Source organism: Camelus ferus, chromosome 2 (assembly GCF_009834535.1).
Source record: "Camelus ferus isolate YT-003-E chromosome 2, BCGSAC_Cfer_1.0, whole genome shotgun sequence".
NCBI classification, from domain to species: Eukaryota; Metazoa; Chordata; class Mammalia; order Artiodactyla; family Camelidae; genus Camelus; species Camelus ferus.
The window spans coordinates 53,667,245-53,691,014 of NC_045697.1; the positions used below are offsets into that span (position 1 = coordinate 53,667,245).

Genomic DNA, 23,770 nt, shown 5'->3' on the forward strand with positions numbered 1-23,770 from the left:
CTTTGAGATACAAATACTTCCACCCATCAGTCTGACTAGACATTCTGAGACTTCCTCAGGTGTTTCTGTGGATACACCTCCTCCACGTTTCTTTTTCTCACTTGAGCAGAAGAAATCCTCCAGGAATATCCTCAGATTGCATGCCTTCTTTTGAGTCCACATTGACAATCTGAGTGTTGGGGTCCCCCATTGCTTTCCCTAGAGCAGAGGCCTGAAGTGCTTGTGCTTGTGAGCCTTCTCCTGATCCCACAAACTTTTTACTCTAGTTTTGTGTACGACTTGAGGGAATGTTCCAGCTTCATCGATTTACATGCAGCTGCCCAGATTTCTCAACACCACGTTTAGAAGAGTTTGTCTTTTTTCCAATGTATATTCTTGCCACCTTTGCTGTAGTTTAATTCACTGTAGGTGTGCTGCTCTTTATTTTCATATCCTCAAAAAAAAGTTTTGAAATTCTCATTCTGAGCATTTGTTTCCAAACTCAGTGTATTGACTTTTCAGCCTTTTTTTTTTTTTCCATCAAAGTAGTTTCATTTCTTTTTAATCCGTAATACAAAGTACACACTTCAAAGTTCAGCCCAACCTAGTATAAACTGGTTGGGCGGGACAAGTAAATGTCTTTGTATTGTGAGTCACGCACTTGGTTTAAGCTCAGATTTCCTTTCAGCAAGAGTTAATCATGAAGACTGTGAAAGGCTTCTGTGTCCTTTTCATGCTGCATCTGGGTTTCTTTGACTCTGGAAGGACTGGGAAAGTACTTGTATGGCCCATGGATTTCAGTCATTGGATTAATTTAAATGTGATTCTGGAAGAACTCCGCCATCGTGGGCACGAGATAACTGTCCTGGTACCTTCACCAAGTCTCCTGCTTGATCATACCAAGATTCCTTTTAATGTGGAGATCCTCCAACTTCCGGTAACTAAAGAAACTCTCAGGGAAGAACTCGATACAATTCTCTATTCAGCTTCTTTTGAACTGTCAAATCTCTCCTGGTGGGAAATGCATATAAAACTGACAAAAATAGAGCACATTTTTTTTAGAACAATGAAAAGAGTATGTGACAGTGCTATCACAGATAAGGATTTACTCAGCAGACTACAGGCAGCTAAGTTTGATATCTGCTTGGCTGACCCTTTAAGCTTTTGTGGGGAGTTAGTGGCTGAGCTCCTCAATATTCCATTTATATACTCTTTCCGGAGCTCCTACGGAAATGTCATTGAGAGATGGTGTGCTGGGCTTCCGATGCCTTCTTCCTACGTTCCTGGAAGTACATCAAGACTGACACACAACATGTCTTTTGTACAGAGGCTGGAGAATTGGTTACTGTATACATTAATTGATATGCTGTATTCTTACTATATATTTCCGGAATGGGATGCGTATTACAGCAATGTTTTAGGTAAGAGAAATTTGCGTGTAATAAGGATTCTTATTTCATATATTAAATGTAAATATTTGTCTGACTGTATGAAAACTTACAAAAGGGATTTTTAGGGAGGACCCTAGTTCTTGTACCTAAACTATTTTGAGTGGAAAAAATAGTAATATTTTCTTATTGTATTTTTTTTCATAATTGAGTACTGACACCATATCAGAGAAGACAATATTCTCTATATTCATAGGTCTTGTTTGATGCTAAGATTTTTGGAGTATTTGGAAAAACCAAATATGACAATGTCTTTTATTTCTATAACTTCAGTCTACTCTCTTGTTTACTTTTATACACCTTGTTTTCTTTCTGATTAACTTGCTGTTTCTCAGACTTCTGTTTGCCTCCTATCAAGGCTTGGTTGATTGGTTGCCAGACTTGGCATCTGGTAAGCATGAAAGTAGAAAATAAATGAATGTAGCTTGGTTTCATATGTTATTGCCTTTGAAAGGGCAAGAAAAGGAAGATTTTTCTCAAAAGGAGCATGTTTCTAGATTTTTAACTTACCTCATTGTTTTCTTGTTGTTCTATGCAAAATTACATTAGAGTTCAACTAGCGAGCATTGACCCTGAGCAAAAAAAATTTTTTTCTATTTTAGCAACTCTATTTACTCTTCTTTTTCCCTTTTGCATAATTGACTTTTTTAATTATAAAATTTTGTTGAGGAATTTTTGCCTAAGAGGCTAGTTATCTCTGAGGAAGCAGTACCCTGCTTCCCTGCTTACATTATTTAGTTAGATTTTTTTAAATATACTTAGCTATATAACATTGTATTACTTTTGATATTGACAAAAAGTTATTCAATAGTCATCCTACAAAATAAATGAAAAATTTTATTGGCGTCAACATGAGGATTATAATCCTGGAGAGTCTGTCAAGAAGCTCTAAGGAATGTTCTGCCCATTAGAACCACAGCACAGTTATATAAGTTTTTGAGACAACGGATTACACAACAAAAGATTTTATACATCAAAGCAATATATTGACAGTTTACAAGTCCAAAAAGGCATGAAGTAGGTCACTATAACCCCTAAGGGATTAAGGGAGTAATATTATCTTTAAAGGTATTACTTGCTAGCATCAGTACAAAATTGCTTTTTTTGGTGAGTATGTTTTCCTGTGTCTTCCACGGGGATCTAGTTAATGTACAATGCAGATGCACAGTGCACAGTAAAAGGGGACAACAGGGAAGTAACTCAAATGGCAGAGAAATTTTTTGTAAACCTTTTCTTCTCCTGCCTTAAAATCATTTTGTTTCAACACAGGTATACAACATAATGATCTTTTTTTGGTATCTGTTGTGAAATAATCACCACAATAACGTTAGATAACATACATCACCACACAGAGTTACAAAGTTTTTTATCTTGAGATAGAACTTTTAAGATCTACCGTGTTAGTACCTGTCAAATACACAGTGCAGTGTGATTAACTATAGTCACCATGCTGGACATTACATCTCCTGCATTACTTACTTTAGAATGGGAAATCTGTACAATTTGTCCACCCTCACCTACCTGTTGCTCCCAGCTTCAAACCCCAAAATCCAGCGATCAGTTATCAGTTCTCTGTTTCTATGAGTTCATTTTCTTTTTGATTTGTTTTCTTTTCAGATTCTATGTATAAGTGATACCTTTTTCTTTCTGACTTACTTCACTTAACATAATTTCCCCAATCTCCGTCCATATTGAGACAGCTCATTGTATAATAACCATATTTTCTTTATTCATTTACCTATCCATAAACACTGAGGTTGTTTCCAGTTTGGGCTATTGTAAATAACGCTGCAGTGAACATGCAGATGCAGGGATATCCTTTCCTTCAGATATATACCTAGAAGTGGATTTGCTGGATCATATGGTACTTTTATTTCCATATTGTTTTCCATAGTCCTGCACCATTTACCTTCCCATTAACAGAGCACACGGCTCCTTTTTCTCTACATCCTCACTACCATTTGTGGTCTCTCATTTTTTTTTTTTTTTTTTTTTGATAATAGCCATTCTAACAGGTGAGAGGTAATACCTCATTTTGATTTCGATTTGCATTTCCTTGATAACTAGTAATGTTGAGCACCTTTTCATGTATTTGTTGCCATTTGAATATTTTCTTTGGAAAAATGTCTATTCAGGTTCTTTGATAATTTTTCTTATTGAATTGTTTGGTTTCGTGCTATTGAATTAGGTGAGTTCCTTATGTACTTTAGGCAGCAACACCTAGTCAGACATAGGGTTTGCAAATATGCTCTCCCACTTCATAGGTTGCCTTCTCATTATGTCGATCATTTCTTTTGCTGTGCAGAAGCTTTTTAGTTTCAAGTAGTCCCATTTCTTCATTCTGAACTTTGTTGTTTATGCATTAAGTTTCATATTTTTAAAAATCTCTGTCAAGGCCCATGTCAAGAAATATTTCCCCTGTGTTTTCTGCTAGGAATTTCATGGTTGTACGTCTTACATTTAAGTCTTTCATTCATTTAAGAGTACTTTTATAGTGGCGTAAGTTCAAGGTCTAGTTTCATTCTTTTGATGTGAATATCTAATTTTTTCAGCAAGAATTTTTTTAAAAAATGTCCTCCTTCATGGAATAATTTTTGGCCTTCTTGTGAAGTATTAGTTGGCCAAATACGCGTAGGTTTATTTCTGAGCACTTGATTCTGTTCTGTGATTCCATGTGTCTGTTTTAATGCCTGTACCATATGGTTTGGATTAGTATAGCTCCAAGGTATAGTTCAGTGGTAGAGTACATGCTTAGCATGAACGAGGTCCCACTTCAATCCCAGTACCTCTGGCAAATGAATAAATAAACGTAATAATAGCCCCCCACCACAAAAAAGACCTGGATTAGTATAACTTTATAATATTGCTTGAAATCAGTAAGTGTGATGCCTCCAGGTTTCTTCTCTGTCTCAGGATGACTGGATATTTGAGGTCTTTTGCAGTTACGTATGAAATTTTCAATTATTTTCCTTATTACTAATTTTAACACTATATATGTCTAATACTCTATCATTCCTAAAAATTGTGTTTATTCCTAAAATTTTTTAAATTTGTTTGTACTTGTGAACTATTGTTATATATAGCCATTTCCCTTTTTGTTTTTTGAGATATCTGTTCTAAATTCTCTCTGCAAAATTTTTTTTTAAACAACTCACAAACACTATGAGTGCTTCTAAAGAACTATGCTGCCCAGGAATATGCCTTATGTTCAGAACAGCATGTGTCATAATCGAAGTGGACAAATTGCATTCAGACATTTCCTGGGCATTCTGTGAGAGAAGAACATGCTTATTTCTCTAGACTTGACCCTAAAGAAAATGTGCACAGAAGCTGCTCTACCCATCCATCACCAGTCACTCATGTTCAGAGTCCAAGATGCAAAAGGCAAAACTGAGATAGATAATTTGAAATCCCATCTTGGTGACATTGTCTGACTTGTAGATCAAGCAGTGACTGATCTACAGCTGAATCAAGGTTATTTGTTTATTTCTGATTCAAGCAGTTTGGTACTCAGTGGTGGACCCTCTTTCATAGGGAAGGATTACTGGTAGGACATAGTGATCATAGTCTTTGATTCTTTCCTAGCTGTTTTTACCTAAGAATGTTTGGAGGGGAGCAGTATATCAATCTGAGAAAGAAGAATAAAGACTTTGTAAATAGAAAAATAATTTCTTTACTCTCATCATACATTTAAAAATGCTGTAAGGTACAGATTGTTATTTGACTACTCGGAATTTAGGATCTTTATTATAAAATCTATTTTAAGTGTGTTTCAAATTCTAAATACATAAGTCATAACTTATACAATTATTAATTGAACCATGTCATAGATATGTTGAAATAATTCAGGAGGAAACCAGTAACAGTATCTGTTTCAAAAAGTTTTTTGAGGAACTCTTTACAATCATTTTGAGGGAAAGAGGAATATTAGAGCAATAGTGCTAGGTTAGACCCCAAAACAGTCAAAATCCTATGGTGCAATAAAGACATATTTTGGGGAGATGCTCATTTCGACCAGGCAGAATTATACAACTTCACATTCAACTTCAAAGTATGTGAACTCAAAAATCCACAGTAAATCGATAATAAAGGACAAAGACATACATATGCATAATGTTCTAAATATGTAAGAAATCTTCAAATCATCCATTCCTCAAGAAATGCCCCAACATAACATCAAATGTGGCACGTACCTTCGGAAATTTGGGAAATGCTTTTCCTAATTTGAGATATTGTCTCATAATCTCTTCATGCAGATTAAGCATTATTTTTTACTTCTCATACTATATTGTCTTCATTTCAATCCATTAAACACAACAGATTACTAATCTAGGAGTGCAGACGTAACAGCAAAATGGTATTGATATGAAAAAAAGTGAAGCAACCATGTTTTCCTCAAATTCTACTCCTAGGTTTATAACCAAGGAAAATAAGCACGTGTCCACACAAAACATATGCATGATTGCTCGTAGAGCATTATCCACAGTATCCAAATATGGAAACAACCCAAATGGTCATCAATTATGAGTGGATAAGCAAAATGAAGTATAGCCAAACAAAAGAATTACTCAGCAATAAAAAGTAAGGAAGTACTGATACACACTACCACAGGGATGAACCTTGAAAACACTATGCTAAGGGGAAGAAGGCAGCACAAAAGACCACGCAGTGTATACTTTCATTTAAATTAAATGAAATGAGATTATTTGGAATAGTCAAATGAAGAAAGAAGTAGAACAGTGGTTGTCAGGGGCTGGGAAAAGGAAGAAAGGGAGAATGACTACCAATGGATATGGGCTCTCTTTCAGGAGTAATAACAATTTGTAAAATACAGTAGTGGAGATGGTTTCACAACCTTATGAATATACTAAAAACTACTCAATTGTGTATTTAAAAGGAAGAATTATACAATATGTAAATTCTATCTTAATAAACCTGTCAAAAAGATGGTGTGAGAGTGAAGCATCACACAAAGGGAAGAAGATTATACCCAAGGCTACACCAATAAGCCACTGAAATGGGACAAGCACTGAGTATGAAACTGGATTTTGAATTCCGTTCTCATTATCAGAATCAAACACTTAAATTACTGAGATTTGCTTGTGATCTCTTACACAGATAGATTGTCCTGGTCAGTTCAAAATCCCTCACATTTGCTAATCAGAACTTAAGCACACTCAGAACATCAAGGAGAATATTCAAAAAGCCATGTGATGGGACAACATAAAGCTACAGTGTCTTCATATTAGTGATACTGAGTATGTATTTCAAAAGGACGCCAAAACCCTGGATAAGGTTCCTTACACCACAGTAATTGAATAGAATGCAGAAATGCAGCTCGGACTCCAAACAAAGAGAAGTGATTTACTTCTCAGTCACTACTTTCAGTTCTTAAGCTGTTAATAGTCACTTCGTTGCCATTCAGTTGAAAGAGACCCCCTTTTTACTGTTAGTCAGCTAAATGTGTCAAAATACTTAATATTTCACCACCAGCTTATTAAACACTGCTATATCTTCCCCAAAGAGGACAAAAGGCTTGTCCAACAGGAACTTCCATTTTGTATGGCAAAGGAGAAAATCACTTAAAAAAATTTCCTTTTAATAATTTATTCCCGATATGATGTAATTAGTTGTGACAGCACACTGGAAAACACTAGGGGAAAAGATGGATACAGTAAAAAGTTGTTTTTTTTAAGAAACCAGAGGTTCTTGGGGCAACAAGGATGCAAAAAATTGGAGAAGAGGGTTCTCGAGAAGAGGAGGAGACATGACCATAGAAGTTTGAGGATCACTGCCTGAGTTTCTTGTTCCTGGCTCGGAGCAGGTGTCCTTGCTGAGCGTGGAGTGGGGCTCAGGCTTAGCTCAAGCAGAAGACTCTGTTGGCAGAGATGAAGCGGCGGGCTTTTGGCTTTGTTCCATGCTTAAATTGGTCTTTGGTTATTGATAATCTCACTATTTGTACTCTTGGGGAAAAGGTCAATGGATTTCACAGAGATAACATAGGGCCAGTATCTTCAAAGATTTCTCTTAGAAAAGTAGATGGTGAAACAGTTCCCTTATAACATGTCAGCTTGTTTCCTCTCTATCATCCTTCATTTTTATTCAGGAAAACCTACCACATTATGTGAGACTATGGGGAAAGCTGAAATGTGGTTGATTCGAACTTACTGGGATTTTGAATTTCCTCAACCGTACTTACCTAATGTTGAATTTGTTGGAGGACTTCACTGCAAGCCTGCGAAGCCCCTACCGAAGGTACTTGAATGTGCTGATTTTGCCTGTTTGAGAACTTATCTGCTGAAATGATTTCCAGTTTGTTATTGATAGTATTTGATCTGCCAGCTGAAAACACATGCCCAGGAATTAGCGGCCATGACTCTCTTACACTAGTAGACTGCAATCAGCAGGTCAGGAGCCTTCCTTTTGTATTATGTGTTATTATCTGGTTGAAGTAGTCCCCGTATTTCCTTTCCTTTTTCATACTTCATTAAGTCTTTATGAACATGTACATTCTGCAGAAATGTTAAAATATTTCCCAGTATCTCAAGAATACTCTGCTGTCATTGAAAATAAATTTCCATGTTAAATCAATCCATCTATCAGAATAGTATATGGTTAATTTTATGTGTCAGCTTCCCTGGGCCTGGGACCCAGCTATTTAGCCAAACATCACTCTGGAAGTTTCTGTGAGGGTGTATTTGGCTGACATTAACATTAAATATGTGGACCTTGAGTAAAGTAAACTGCTCTGCATTTGTGGGTGAGCCTCATCCAATGAGTTGAAGAACTGAATAGAAAAGACTGAACTCTCCCATGTGAAAAAGAGTTCTGCCAAGAGGGCCTTCAGACTTGACCTATAACAGGGACTGCTCCTTGAGTCTTCAGTCTGATGGCCTATTCTGTAGATGTTAAACTTGCTGGCCTCCATAATCATGTGAGTCAAATGCTTAAAATAAATCTCTTCCCTGTCTTCAATTTCAAACCTCATGCATGTTTTCCTTATCTTATCTGGTTGACTTAGCTTAGTTAGTAACTAAACATAGGATGAAAAGATTTCTTTTTACTTCAGGAAGATTAAATATGCTATTTTTATTTTGGATTCCAAGCCTAATTTTTCTATACTATTACTGTCATTTGCAAAGTATGCATTAGAGGAATTCCTGCATTAATTACCTGGTCAGAAATTATATGGCTTCCTCAATCCTAAATGTGTTTGTGGAAACTTATCTAATGTATAAATGTGGCCAAATTAAAAACAAATTGAAATTCAGAAAACAGAACAAAGTAAATTGTACCAAAAGGATGTCATTATTCTGACCAGGATTCAGCAGAAGAAAGAATGATAATCTTATTATCACCCAAGGCTAAATATGAAATGAAGCACCAGGACTATTTAACATGAAGCAGAAATCAGATATTCTTCATCTGGAGATTTGTGGAGAGGCTGTTGGAAGGCAATAGACAGTATCTAATATAGTCATTCACTTTACAAACAACAAGCTTAAATAGAAACCTGACTCTGCCAGCTACTGCTTTATAGCCTTCAACAAATTATTTTACCTCTCTGAGGTAGCTTTCCCATCTGCAAATGTATACATATATCTTAAGACCACCATATATCTGAGTGTAATGACACATATAAAGAGCTCAACACATGGCAAATGATAACATGTAGTCAATGATTTGTAAACAGAGATACAAACACACCTCAGAAATGTCTAGAACATACTAGTAGGGAGCCTCCAGCTTAAATTATTTTTAAAATCTTTTATCTCATATAATTTTTAAAGGTTGCTTTCCATTTGCAGTTATTACAATATATTGACTATCTCCCCCCATGTTTTACAATTAAATTATTCTTAATTTGCCTAATAACCAAGGATTTCAGGCCATATGTTTCATACTCTGAAATGGTTAACATATGAAAAAGCAGAAACTTTCTAATAATTCAGACACATTGAGAAAAGTGTGTGACTATCTTATTCTTGTAAGTGTTAACTTTCATATTACAAAGATTGTTTTCTTCACAGGACTTAGAAGAGTTTGTCCAAAGCTCTGGAGAAGATGGAGTTGTGGTGTTTACTCTGGGGTCAATGATCAGAAACCTCACGGAAGAAAAGGCTAATATGATTGCATCAGCCCTTGCCCAGATTCCACAGAAGGTCAGATAAAGTTATTTTTGGAAGAGCAGCTGTTTTAAAATCTATGAGGATCTCCTTAAATGTGCACTTTAAAAATGTAAGAAAAGCTACTGATATTAGCATCAATTTAACTAAAGTGTAAAGAAAAAATATTAAATGTTACAAGAAGATATTTTATGCTACTTCCTTTAAATGTGGCATTACTGACAGGAAAACATATTGCCATATTTTCTTTATGTAATGGGATAAAACTAAGTCACTCTCGATCTTAAACAATAGGTCAGCTGTTTGCCTAGGTTTTAAGGTTTCCATGAAATCTAACCTCTTTTTGTGTTATTTGTTTTTTAAATCTGTGGCATATACACAAGGTACAACTAACATGTCAGAGAATACAGGAAGAGACACTCAAAATTATACCATTGATTCACAGGCTGCCTCGGAGTACATCTCCTTTTAATTAATTGTTTGGGACCTGGAACTGACAGCTTAGATTCCAGGAATACTCCTAAATGTGATGCTTCTATGTAAACAGTTAAAGATTTTAGTAATACTGTAAAAGATTAATGGCAGTTCACTCTATGGCATTCCCACAAAATATGCATTTTTTTAATTGATAGCATCCTAGGTTATAACTGAGTGATGGTGTTCCTAATTTGCCAGGGACACTTTTTACCTTGTAGCTTTAGATAAAATAGCTAACTTTATATGCAATTTTAAGTTCCAAAACATCATGACAAGTCTTGTGCACATAGCCAAATTACTTTCAAAAATCATTTTGTGGAAGCAATATCCATTTAAACATCTCATCTAAATGGCATCTTCAGAAAAATATTAAATTTTCAACTGTATTAAAATACAGTGCTTAAGGGTCACGTCAAGGTAGATTCAGAAGCACCAAGAAATTGTCTGAAGTAACTATGATGGAAATATGGACTCTATGTGAGCACTTGAATTTTTCAGTGGAGAGACTGACTAGTAATTTGTGGTTAATTTTTTAAAACAAATTCAACCATTTAGCATAGCAGCAAGTTCTAAGTCTACCTCACCCAGTCCCATGACAGCCAACATGTTTTATTCCTGGTGTGATTTGCTGGAGCTATGCTGGGAAATAATGACCTTAATCTCCAGATTTTGGTTCTGCATTCTGATTGATGACTGATGCTTTGTTCACTGGCATGTTGGCACAGAAGTTGGCCACAGTTGTTTCAACTTCGATTAGCAGAAGTTTCCAGGGATTTTAAAGGATGAGCACTATTTTTTTTTCTTTTTTTCTCTGGGAGTCAGACAATCACCAGTGGGGCCATTTTTTTAAAACTTCACATACAGTGAAATTTAGAAAGCTATGTGTATGTCCAGGGAAAACCATAGGCTGACAAAAGACTTGTGAAAACCTAAAGCTTTTACCTCAGACTGATTCCTGGCAAAGAGAAACCCTTCAACAATATAAAAAAAAAAATTAAGAAGGGGAAATTCTGATTTCTGGAGTTAGAACTTTATAAAAACCTCAAATGTACAGTTCTCAGCAAATATCACAAGGCATACATAGGTGAAAAAAAATATCACAAGGCATACATAGGTGAAAAGATGGTCCAATCAAAGGAACAAAATAGACAGAAACAATTAGTGAAGGAGCGTGGATTTTGGAATTACCAGAAAAAGATTTTAATAGCACTGTCTTAAAAATTCACAAAGAACCACAGGGAGACAGTTATAAAGAGAACAAAAGATATAGATAAGATATAAAATATTGATAAAGAGAAATAAATTCTTTTAAAAGAGTCAAGAAGAAATTCTACAGCTAAAAATTTCAAGAATTAAAATGAAAATTTTACCTCAGGGGTTCCAAATCAGACAAGAGCGAGCAAAAGAACCAGCAAAATGAAAACAGAGTAACTGAAATTAGCAAATTCAAAGAACAGAAAGAGAAACAAATGCAGCTAAATGAGCAAAGCCTAAGGGACTTGTGGGACACCATCCTGTGCATGAGCAGACACATGCTGGGAGTCCCAGAGAGACAGAAATGGGCAGAAAAGATATTTAAAGCAATAATGTCTCAAAATATACTGCTTTTAATGAAAGACATAAATCCAAGAAGCTTAGTGAACTACAGGTGGGATAAATTCAAAGAGAGCTACACAAAGACATATTCGAATCAAGCTGCTGAATGACAAAGACAATGAGAAAAGCTTGAAAGGAGCCAGAAAGAAGAAAATCATCACATAAAAGTTAACTTCAGTAAAATAATCAGCCAATTCTCATTAGAAACCTTGGAGGCCAGAAGGCAGTGGGTTGATAAATTCAAAGTCTTAAAGACAAAATTGTTAACTGAGAGTTTTATCAGGCAAAATTTCCTTCAACAATGAGGTAGAAATGAAGACACTGCTTGATGAACAAAAGACGAAGGGTGTGAATAGCACTAGACTTTTCCTGTAAAAATGCAAAAGAGACCCTTTCTGGTTGAAATGAAAGGCTGCTGGACATTAATAAAAAATCATACGATGAAATAAAGATCTGCAGTAAAGGTAAAAACAAAAGCAACCATAAAAGCTACTATTATTGTAATTTTGGTTATAATTCTGATTTATTTTAATTTTCTCAGTCATTTAAAAGAAGATGCATAAAAATTATTAATTCATGTAACTAGGAACACAGTGTATAAGTATGTACACGTCAATAACAGAAAGGGAAATGGCGATATACAGGAGCAGAGTTTCTGTTCACTTTGAAGTTAGCAATAAATCGGTCCAAAGATAAATCACAAGAGCATTCAAAAATATTTTTAAATGAATGCAAATACAAACCAAAGAAGAGATGCAGAAAAACTAGGGCTTACAGGGAATTATTTTTATTACAGTAGATTTATAATAGTGTGCTAGTTTCAGGTATACAGCAAAGTGATTCAGTTATACATACATATGTATATATCTATAATCTTTTCCAATTCTTCTTTACTGCAAAATATTGAATACACGGTTCCCTGTACTATAGAGTAAATCCTGGTTATTCATCTGTTTTACATGTGGCAGTCTGCATCTGTTAAACCCACACTCCCAATTTATCTCTCCCATTCGCCTTCCAATTTGGTAACCAGAAGTTTGTTTTCTACATCTATAAGTCCACCTCTGTTTTATAAATAAGTTCATTTACATAATTTAAAATTTTTTTCAAATATAATTGATATGTAATATTTGCCTTTATCTGTCTGACTTACTTAACCCTCTGTGACAATCTCTAGGTCCATCCATACTGCTGCAAATGGAATCATTTCATTCTATTCATGGCTGAGTTGTATTCTATTGTGTATATATTCACACCATATCTTCTTTATCCTTTCGTCTGTTAATGGACTCTTAGGTTGCTTCCATGTCTTGGCTACTATAAATAGTGCTGCGATGACCAACGGGGTACATGTGTGTTTTCGAAATAGAATTTTTGTCTTCTACAGATGTATGCCCAACAGTGGAATTTTTAGATCATATGATGACTCTATTTTGTTTTTTAGGGAACATCTATACCATTCTGTATAATGGCTGCACTAATTGTCATTCCATCCAACAGCGTAGGAGGGTTCCCTTTTCCCCACACCTTCTCCAGCAATTATTTGTAGATTTTCCAATGATGGCCATTTTGATCTATGTGAGGTGATACCTCATTGTGGTTCTGATTTGCATTTCTCGATCTTGAGCATCTTTTAGTGTGACTTTTGGCCATGTACATGTTTTCTTTGAATGAATGTCCATTTAGATCTTCTGTCTATTTTTTGAGATTTTTTGTGTTTGTTTGTTTTTCTGTTTTTAGTTTTATGAACTACTTGTGTATTTTGGAAGTTAAGTCTTTGTCGGTCATGTCATTTGCAAGTAGTTTCTCCCACTCCTAGTTTGTCCTTTTGTTTTCCTTATGGTTTCCTTTGCTGTGCAAATGCTTACACAGTTGATGACGTCTCATTTGATTATTATTGCTTTTATTTCTATTGCCTTGGAAGACAGATCTAAGAAAGTATTGATATGATTTATGTCAGAGAATGTTTTGCTTACGTTCTCTTCTGGGAGTTTTCTGGTATCATACTTGATATTTGCCATTAAGCCATTTTGAGTTTATTTTTGTGTATGATGTGAAGAAGTGTCCTCATTTGATTGATTTGAGAGGATATGAAAGAAATGTTGCCAAGATGGCACAGAAGGAAGACCCTCAGCTCACCTCTTCCCTCAGGCACCAAAATAGCAACAATTTACAGAGAAACCATTTATGAGAAAAAAAAGGAAAGACTAGCCAAGAAAATCTTGATATCTACATGATAAAGAAGGAAACTCGACATGTATCTTATATCACATACAAAAATAAACTCAAGGTAGTTCAGAGAGTGAAACTTTAGAATTAAAACAGTAACACTTTTACAAAATATCCCTAAAGGAAAACTTCATCACTTTGGATTTTGCTATGATTTCAATAAGTATGACACAAAAAAGCACAAGTAAGAAAAGAAAAAAATAAATAAATTGAATTACATCAAAGGAAGAGAAATTTTGCATCAAAAGATACTATCAAGAAAGTGAAATACAATGTACAGATTGGGAGAAAATATTTGCAAATCGTGGTTATGATAAAGAATGAATGTGCACAGTTTATAAAGAACTCCTACAACTCAACAACAACAACAACAAAAAAAACCAGTTGAAAAATGGGAAAGTACTTGAACAGACTTTTCTCCAGAGGAGGCATACAAATGGTCAAAAAGTACATGAAAAGGTGTCCAGCATCATTCATCATTAGGGACATGCAAATCAAAAGCACAAAGAGATACTGCTTCACTCATTAGAATAGCTATTATCAAAAAATGGAAACTATCAAGTACTGGTGAGAATGTGGAGACGTGCAGCCTCATGCATTGCTGGTAAGGGTGCACAGTGAGGTATCTGCTCTGGAAAACATGTCCGTGGTCCCCCACAGAGTTAAACATAGAGCTCTCATATGACCCAATAACTCTAATCCTGGCTATCTGTCAAAGGGACTGAAATCAGGGCCTCAACAGATGCTTGTACACCGATGGTCACAGCAACATTATCTACAATCAAAAACTGAATGGATAAAGGAAGTGTTATATATACACACAATGGGATATTTTTCCACCTAAAAAAGAAAGGTGATTTTGATATGTTACACATGCATGAACCTTGAAGACAATGCTAAGTGAAATAATGCTAAATCAGAAAAGGACAATTACTGTATGCTTCCAGTATATGTGGTACCTAGAGCGGTCAAGTTCATGGAGACGGGAAGAATAGAGGTTACCAGACTAGGGAGGGCAGGGAACAGGACGTTATTGCTAAATGGCAGAGTTTATGCTTCAGATGAAGAAGACATTTGGGATATAGATAGTGCTAATGGTTATACAACATTGTTGATCTATTGAACGCCACCAAATTCTAAACTTACAATACTTACAAAGATAGAAAGGCAATGCTTGCTTCTGTGTTACTGCCAATGTATTACAAAGGTCAAAGCACTAACACTTTCTTAGTGAGGTAGGTAACATCCCTCCCTTTTGCCTCTGAAAACATTCTTTCAAAAATCTCCTCTACCACAATGGCCTAGCGACACCAATATGTAGTTGTCTCAGATACAGATTGCCTTCCTCTACTAAATTAGAATCCATCTCATGTTGATAGCCGATCTATTAGGATTATTGCAAGCATTTGAAAACATGATTGTAGCGTCCATGGTTTAGAAACATTCATTACTTAATCACTTAGGGCCTCAGTTTCTCATCTATAACCTGGTGACATCGAACTAGATTAATTCTAAGTTAAGTGCCTCCTTCTGACAGGATGTGATTCTAAAAGTCTTCTAATTGAGTAAAGGCATGTATCTTAACAGGTTCTGTGGAGATACACAGGAAAGAAACCAGATACACTCGGAGCCAATACCCGGCTGTATGAATGGATTCCGCAAAATGATCTTCTTGGTAAGACCACAGAGGAGAAATTTGCACAGAGTTCAATGAGGGATAAGCTAAATGATTTCTCAGTTAAAAAAAAAAAATTCAACAAATTTGAATTCAAAATAAGCGAAAAAAAAAAAAAAACCCCAAAAAACCACCCTTAACATCTTCATCACCTTTCTTCTGGGGCTTGTTAAGGAAAAATCTTCCAGACACTTGTTAAAGACTGGAAGACACAGTTTATTCAAAACCATCATGTTAAGTTTACATCCTACTGCAGTGGACTTTGACAGTGAGACAGAGAGATTGGACTCAACTCTGAATACAAACAGGAAAATTGGGAAATTTATAGCCAAAGAGCAAAATTGGGTACCACTGGGTGGAAAGTTACTAAGAGGAGACATCAGGGACAAAGGGGGCTCCGGGAAAACTGACCTAATCTGATTCTTGCCAATGGCAAGCTAGGGTGGTCAAACATCATCTGAGGGATTGTGAAGAATGACGCAACAGCTATAAAGGGTGACTGGACATCAAGGATGGTGGAGTCTAGCTAAACTGGCTTCGTAGGATTCTTACTAAACTGGGCAAAGCAGAGATAAACAAAGAAGCTCCATATCAGGACCCAGTGGGGAAGAGAGTTCAGAGAAATCTGACTAGGGTTTGGTTGTGAACAGAATTTTTCTCAAGGTCTGACATAATGTGGAATTTATAATTCCCCATTGATGATACAACCTCCCTCCTCAGAATCAATGAATGTCCCTTTCGAACAGTCTCTCACGAAATTTTGCAGAGTATTTCAGCTGCCTCCTGAATCTCTCTATCCATTCCCTCCCACCTCTTTTCTCTCCTCCCCACTATAAATTTGTGAAAAAGAAAAAAAACCTGACAATTCCGTTCACCATCTGCGATATTATTCATGGTTCCATACTAATGTAACATCATGTGCAAAATCCCATGTTCTTACAGTACCTCAGGATCTTGCCCTAGTCTACCTTTCTAGCCTGTTATGCCCACATTCTCACATTGAAACTCTGCACATCTCAGCTCCTCTTCCCCATCCACACAAGCATTTGTTTTCTGAAATCCCTTCATTCCTTTTGATTGATGTATTTTCCCAACAACTTGTCCATGGCAACTGCTCCCCATCAGTTTCCTCTGCACAAACCTTCAGGGTTTTGTGGAATGACTTAATTGCTAGAATCATTCATTGCTGCTCAGCCTGGAATCATTAGCTGCCACTTTCTTTGGAGCCTATAGGAATATATACAAAGCCACAGGGCACAGAATTGCATAGGAAATGCTGCCTAATTGAATTGGTGACGTATACAGCGGTCATGTTTTTTTGTTTCTGAAACACATACAACACAGAATAATGATTTTCTTTTTCTTTTTAGGCCATCCCCAAACCAGAGCTTTTATCACTCACAGTGGAACCAATGGGGTCTATGAAGCTATTTACCATGGGGTGCCTATGGTGGGAATTCCCATGTTTGGTGATCAGCATGATAATGTTGCTCGTGTAAAAGCCAAAGGGGCAGCTGTTGAAGTAGACTTGCCCACAATGACAAGTTCTGATCTGCTTCATGCTTTGAAGGAGGTTATTAACAACCCTTCGTGAGTATACAATATATTCTTTTCTGAGAGTCATCCTGTTTTTTAATAGGAGTGAACTGTTTCATTCAATTCAATTAATTACTTTTTAAATTTTTCTATTAAGTATAGTTGGTTTACAATGTTTTCTAGTTTTTGGTGTACACAATAGTGGTTCAGTTATGTGTATACATATATATATATTCCTTTTCATAGTCTTTTTTATTATAGGGTATTATAAGATATTGAATATAGTTCACTGTGCTATACAGTACAACCTTGCTGTTTCTCTATCTGTTTATAGCCATTAGTGACTTCAAATCCCAAATTCCCAATTGGTCCCCTTCTCATCATCCCCCTGGTAACCATAAGTTTGTTTTCTATGTCTGTGAGTTTCTTTCTGTTTTGAAAATATGTTCAGTTTTGCCATTTTTGATTCCACATATAAGTGATATCATATGATATTTTTCTGTTTTGAAAAGAAAAAACTATCAATAATAAGAAAAGATTGTGTCTCTGTAACAATAGCTTAATTTCTTTAAATAAGTTTAATATTTCTTTGAAGTTACAGTCTACTGCTCAGGGACAGAACATGACAAAATTCCTTCATAGAATTTAAGTACAAGACAATCATATTTGATATTAACTATGTACTGCTGATTATGTATAATTAATCAATTTATAAATGTTGGAGAGGGTGTGAAGAAAAGGGAACCATTCTACACTATTGGTGGGAATGCATTTGGTGAAGTCACTATGGAAAATTCTATGGAGATTCCTTAAAACACTATAAATAGACTTACCATATGATCCAGCAATTCCACTCCTAGGTATATACCTGGAGGAAACTCTAATTTGAAAAGATACATGCACCCTGATGTTCATAACAGCACTACTGACAATAGCCAAGACATAGAAGCAACCTAAATGTCCATTGACAGATGACTGGTGCTGGGGAAACTGGATAATCACATAAAGGAGAATGAATTTGGGCCCCTATCTGACATCACTTACCAAAATTAACTGGAAATGAACTAAAGACTTAAACAGAAGACCTGAAACCATAAAAAGCCCTAGAAGGAAACAGAGAAAAAGGCTCCTTGAATAAGGGTCTTTGCAACAATATTTTGGAAATGACAGCAACAGCACAAAGAACAAAAGTGGAAATCAACAAATGAGTCTACATCACACTTACCACTTCTGCACAGAAAATAAAATTCTCTAAGAAATGAAAGGCAACCTACAAAATGAGAGAAAATATTTTCAAACGTCATATCTGATCAGCACTTCATACACAAAATATAAAAAAAACTCATTTAACTCTAAGCCAAAAGAATGTTCTCAAAAGACCAGAGTTACTGAATAGATATTTTCCCAAAGACATACAAATGGCCCACAAGTACATGAAAGGGGGCCTGACATCACCAAGCATCAGGAAAAGCAAATCAAAACCACAGTGAGACATCACCTCACACCTGTCAGATAGGCCAGCATCAAAACACTAGGTATATCCAGGGTGGTGCGTCTGTGAAGAAAGGGAATTCTAGGGCACTGCTGATGGGAATAGAAATTGCTGCAGACACTATGGAAAACAGTATGCACGTTCCCCAAAACATTAAAAATAGAACTACTACATTACCCAGCAATCCCACTACTGGCATTATGACTCAAGGAAATGAAAATAGAATATGAAGGAGATATCTGCACTCACATGATCACTGCAGCTTTATTCACAATAACTAAGATATGAAAATAGCCTGTTCTGTCTATGGATGAATACGTAAAGAAGATGTGGTGTATGTTTATCAAGGAATATCATTCAGCTATAGGAATGAGGGAAATCCTGCCATTTGTGACAACATGGCATTATGCTAAGCAAGTCAGACAAAGAAAGACAGATACTGTGTGTCACTTTTATGTATAATCTAAAGGGGCGAATGCATAGAAACAGAAAGTAGAGTGGTGTTTACCAGGGACTAGGGGTTCAGGGAGTAGAGAAATATTGGTCAAAGGGTCAAACTTTCAGTAATAAAATGAACAAGTTCTGGGGAACTTTGTACAACATGGCGATGAGCTGTGATCAAAAATAAATAAATTCTCAATATGGAATGGTTACATTTCTGTTATTGTATTTCAAATAAATCTAATAAATATAATCTTGGAGGAAAAAAAGAAACTATATCAAAATGATGATACTTTCCAGGCTTTGGATAAATACTTCTTTTAATATCAGATAAATTCTTACTAAAAATTTCATAGACATCTATGAATAAATATTGACATTAGAGACTAAAATAATTATTTTTAAACTATTTCCAATTTTGGCTAATACTGAATGACTTTTCTCTAGGAAGCTACTTCTCAACTTTCCATTTCTCTCTTCTATATCACAGCTCAATTATTGCTTGATGTATAATCATTATAACATTATCAAGGCTTACAACATACAACATTGTCTATGATCACACTTCCCAATACATTTTAGCCCTACTTTTGTATTTATATGGATTTAATGATGCACCGTTTGTTTTAGTACAGTCTTTCTGTACCTGTCAGGTTTTGTTCGTACTAATTTTTCATCTGACAAATACTTTATTTCTATTTTTGGAGCTTCTGTTGCTGTTGTTTCCTTGATCCCTGAGATATATGCAGACGTACTTATTCCTTAAATTCTTGTGTATTAACAAAGCCCTGCCTTATTTTTCTTAAACCAAAGGGCAACAGGGCTTTGTATAAGATTTTTGTTTTTTTGGATCACAATTCTCCTCAGAACTTTCTACATGCTGTTTCACCATTTTCTGCAATTTAATGATTTTTAATTTAAATGATCATGGCACTTGAGTGTGGAAGAATCACCTGCTAACTTCACCTCCTTCACAAATCCAAGGAAATGCTTCATTTAGGTCAGCCATCCAAAACCTCAAAACAAAACACTGGCCTGTTCTTTTGTCCCTTGACAGAAGGTAGAGGGTTTGTGTTCTGGCTCTTGCCATTTCCCATCTCACCACTGGCGCTTGCATCCCTCTGTAGCCTGAAGCAAAGATTCCAGCATCTACTCACTCTAGAGCCCTACTTCTTGCCCATAGGGTGACATTAAATTTTCTGTTTTCATCTGAAATGTCAGGGCCATGAAGATCACGGATGGAAACCATTACCTGATGCTGTTGAATACTAGCTTCTTGTTAACACCAACACTCCAGACCAAACCTGGGGAAGGTGGAGGGGTGGGGGAAGGGTTCCTCTCTCATAGACCTGCCCTCAGTACTGCTTCCTGTCACTATCATGTTCACAATACCACCCTCTGCAAATGAAAGCAAAATGCTGTTTTATCAACCTACGTAGTCTACATTCCTATTCTGAATTTTTTAAATGCTATTTCCAATAGAAATTCTTTTTTCCCCTACTCCAATTGTTAATTACACTTTGAAACATCCAACCAATTCCAGTTGATAGACTATTATATTGAAATATCTCAAGATGAAAGAAATTTTCTTATGTTTTCAGTGCTCTGGGTAATGTCACTTATGACATAATTTATTGTGTAATTATGTAATATACTTTTTAATTAAAGTATAGTTGATTTACAACATTGTATTCATTATGCATACATATTTACATATAGTCTTTCTTTTTGATTCTTTAATATATAACATAATTTTAGGTGTGTCATGTCCTCAATGAATTTTTCAAGTTGCTATCTATATATTCAATCCTCAGCTATAAAGAGAACGCTATGAAGTTATCAAGAATCCACCACGATCAGCCTGTAAAGCCCCTGGACCGAGCAGTCTTCTGGATAGAGTTTGTCATGCGCCACAAAGGAGCCAAGCACCTGCGACCAGCCCTCCACGACCTCACCTGGTACCAGAACCACTCTCTGGATGTGATTGGGTTCCTGTTGGCCTGTGTGGCAACTGCTGTGTTCGTCATCACAAAATGTTGTCTGTTTTGTTGCCTGAAGTTTGGTAAAACTACAAAGAAGAAAAAGAGAGAGTAGGGTTTTTTATTAATGATTTGACTGGAAACCTTGGTAGGGTCCATCCGAATTAATCCAGCTACTGATTTGAACAGATTCCTCTCCTGCTCTTCTGGGTTCTTGTCCATTCCTCAGCTTATCAAGTCAACTGTCAAAGACAACATGAAAATGTGCCACATGATTTAGCACTAATGTTTAAAATAATCTATTCGTTGAAAAGAGAAGATAAACAAATAAACACACGGATGTCGCTAATTAAGACTCAGTGCTTTATTTTATTCACTGCTTTCAGCTGAACTAATTGAGATGCTCTTTGAGGCCTTGGGAACATAGTGATTAATTCTAATCTCAGTATTAATCATATTGAAGATTTTCTAAATACATAACATCATCCTGTGCCCAGTGTGTTATAGTTCTTGCATGTTCTCTAAAGGAACCAGGCAAGAGTAGTGCAGAGCACACTCCAGCCAGAGCTTCCCTTCAGGTCAGGAAGATCAGGAGGCTGTCAGGGTTTCTCCTCTGCCGTAAAGCACACTTGATGCCATCAATTTATTTTCATCTGACACATCAGACTGTGTCCCCTCAGATAAAAAACACTCTTTTTTGTCTTTGATTTAAAGATTTCCCTTCATTTGGATACTAAAAGTGACAGTACTTCATGTGTGTTGTAATACTTTGTAGCTTCAGACTAGCTGATTTTCATAAGTTAGCATGACTGATGGTGTGGTGGAGCACCTACCCTTTTAAAGTAACTAAAAATCTACTTGATTCTCTCCTACTCCAATTTTACTTACAATATAAATATTTGTAAAGAAGAAACAAACTACTTAGATAGAGCTGGGAGGAAACGCATTTCTCAGAAATGCTCTTTCCTATGGGGGTGATCTCTCCAACTAATCACACTCGGTGAATTTCTTCATTTCTTACTTTTCTTTTACCCCGTCACTTCTCCTGGTCCTCTCATAAACTGTACTGAGATCACTATACCAAGCACAAATACTTAGGCTTCTTATTAGCTCGAATCTGTCAGAATCTACAGTAACATGAACACAATTTGTATTTTAAAAAATAAAGATGTCTTTTACTTTCCTTTCTACAAAGAATTCAGTTCAGTCTAACTCTGGTGGCCTTACCTAGTAACCAAGTTCATTAAATGATTATTACAGACTTTGATATTTATAACCCAAACTTGAGAGACCTAAAATTACAGCTCTATCTTAGAACAAATATAAATCATTTGGGCTGTTACAGGTTTTTTAACAGTAATAATGGCACAAAAAATAGCAAGTTAATCATAAACTTATTCTTAGATGGGGAATTAACTATGAAGAGATATAGGGGAAAAGATATATTCTCAATTTTATGAGGTTTTATAATTAAATAATTATACTGCATAAAGTTTTCAAAGTGTAAGCATTAATGCTATTTGTTTTAAGATCTAAATCATGTAATCAAAGCAATAATTTACCACAGTGCTAAATCACTTACTTTGGTAATAAGATAATGTTTTTTTCCTGAAGTAATCTTAAAAATCATAGTTTAATCTTTAGTCATTTTATATTAAAGTCAAGATATCCCTTCACTTCTTCATTATTATAAAATGATGTAACATAGTAAGTTTAAGTAAACTCAAGGTTTGTATACCTTGTTAGCCATTTCTGAGTTTATTCAGAAGAACTACCCTGACAAATAAGTAAGGATATTCTATCTTGTAGAGACCAAAGCCTTTCTTAAACACAAATGTTACTTATTTAAATCATTTATGAGTGATCATATTAAATATTGTTAACAATTTGTAATAATTTTAGGAATGCAGAGGCTAAACATTAATATGTTATATTTTCCAGTTTAAGTTTTCATAAAAACAGATTTTTCTGAAGTTTTATGACCTCTGGGTTTCCTAGTCAGTTAAAATATTATATTTTAAAGTATTTTATTTTAAAACTATTTACAATTCATATGTGACAATATTTTGAAATTCTGCTCAAGTTTCTTCTGGATCACAACTTAATTGAAAATGCTGATAGGTAGGTGGAAATATTTTGTACATGTGTACATGCATGTATATGTGAATACAAATCAAGTCCTACATGTTATAAATAAAAAATGATTCATATTATTGCATGCTTTGATTTTTAAACTTGCTTGCCTTTTACTCTGAGGGAAGTATTGGTTTCTATTATGTTCTACAAATTTTACCAAAAATAATGATTCACCTGCAGGCTCAGATTTACTATGCTCCCTAAATTAGTGGAAATACCAACTATGATATTTTAAAAGGTAATACAGTTGAGACTTAGAAGAATATGCTGCCTAAGGAACAGAGAACATTTAACTTCTGCGATGCACACTGAATCGCCACCTACCTTCTGCTTCTCAACTGTGTTTTCTCCCCAGGTTCTTCTTTTCTGAATCCCATTCTGATTTTACATTGTTCTCAATTCTGGCTCTAAACTTAGCCAAAGAGCCTGAGATCCTATCTTTCACTCTTAGTTCCTACCATTCATTTCCCCCAGACAGTCTTTCATACCGTCAGATGGAATCCCCTCATATAAGATGTCAGCAATCCAAATGACACTATGACATGCAAGCACCTATCTTTCACCCTTAAAGCAATTGTCAGACGGTAAAATCATGACTCTTCCATGTAGGGAAGCCACCTCACTGTCCTGGACTACTTCTGCCCTGATTTACATGC

The 23,770-nt window shown here is 35.6% G+C and overlaps 1 protein-coding gene across 1 annotated transcript; it reads left to right on the plus strand.

The window, feature by feature from the left end:
- The first annotated feature begins 605 nt into the window (after window positions 1-605).
- On the plus strand, window positions 606-22,397 carry LOC102519254 (UDP-glucuronosyltransferase 2C1). The gene is made up of 6 exons (XM_014562582.2): window positions 606-1,400; window positions 7,534-7,682; window positions 9,458-9,589; window positions 15,443-15,530; window positions 16,901-17,120; window positions 20,814-22,397. Exons 1-6 carry the CDS (start codon window positions 680-682, stop codon window positions 21,091-21,093), a joined length of 1,590 nt encoding a protein of 529 aa, XP_014418068.2. The 5' UTR covers window positions 606-679; the 3' UTR covers window positions 21,094-22,397.
- The last annotated feature ends 1,373 nt before the right edge of the window (window positions 22,398-23,770 follow it).

What these genes read in the sequence shown, in the direction of transcription:
- LOC102519254 (XM_014562582.2), top strand. Translation starts at nt 680, where the DNA reads ATGAAGACTGTGAAAGGCTTCTGTGTCCTTTTCATGCTGCATCTGGGT. An exon ending in GTATTACAGCAATGTTTTAG is followed by an intron (nt 1,401 to 7,533) that starts GTAAGAGAAATT and finishes ATTTTTATTCAG; the next exon opens with GAAAACCTACCACATTATGT. An exon ending in GAGGTTATTAACAACCCTTC is followed by an intron (nt 17,121 to 20,813) that starts GTGAGTATACAA and finishes TTCAATCCTCAG; the next exon opens with CTATAAAGAGAACGCTATGA.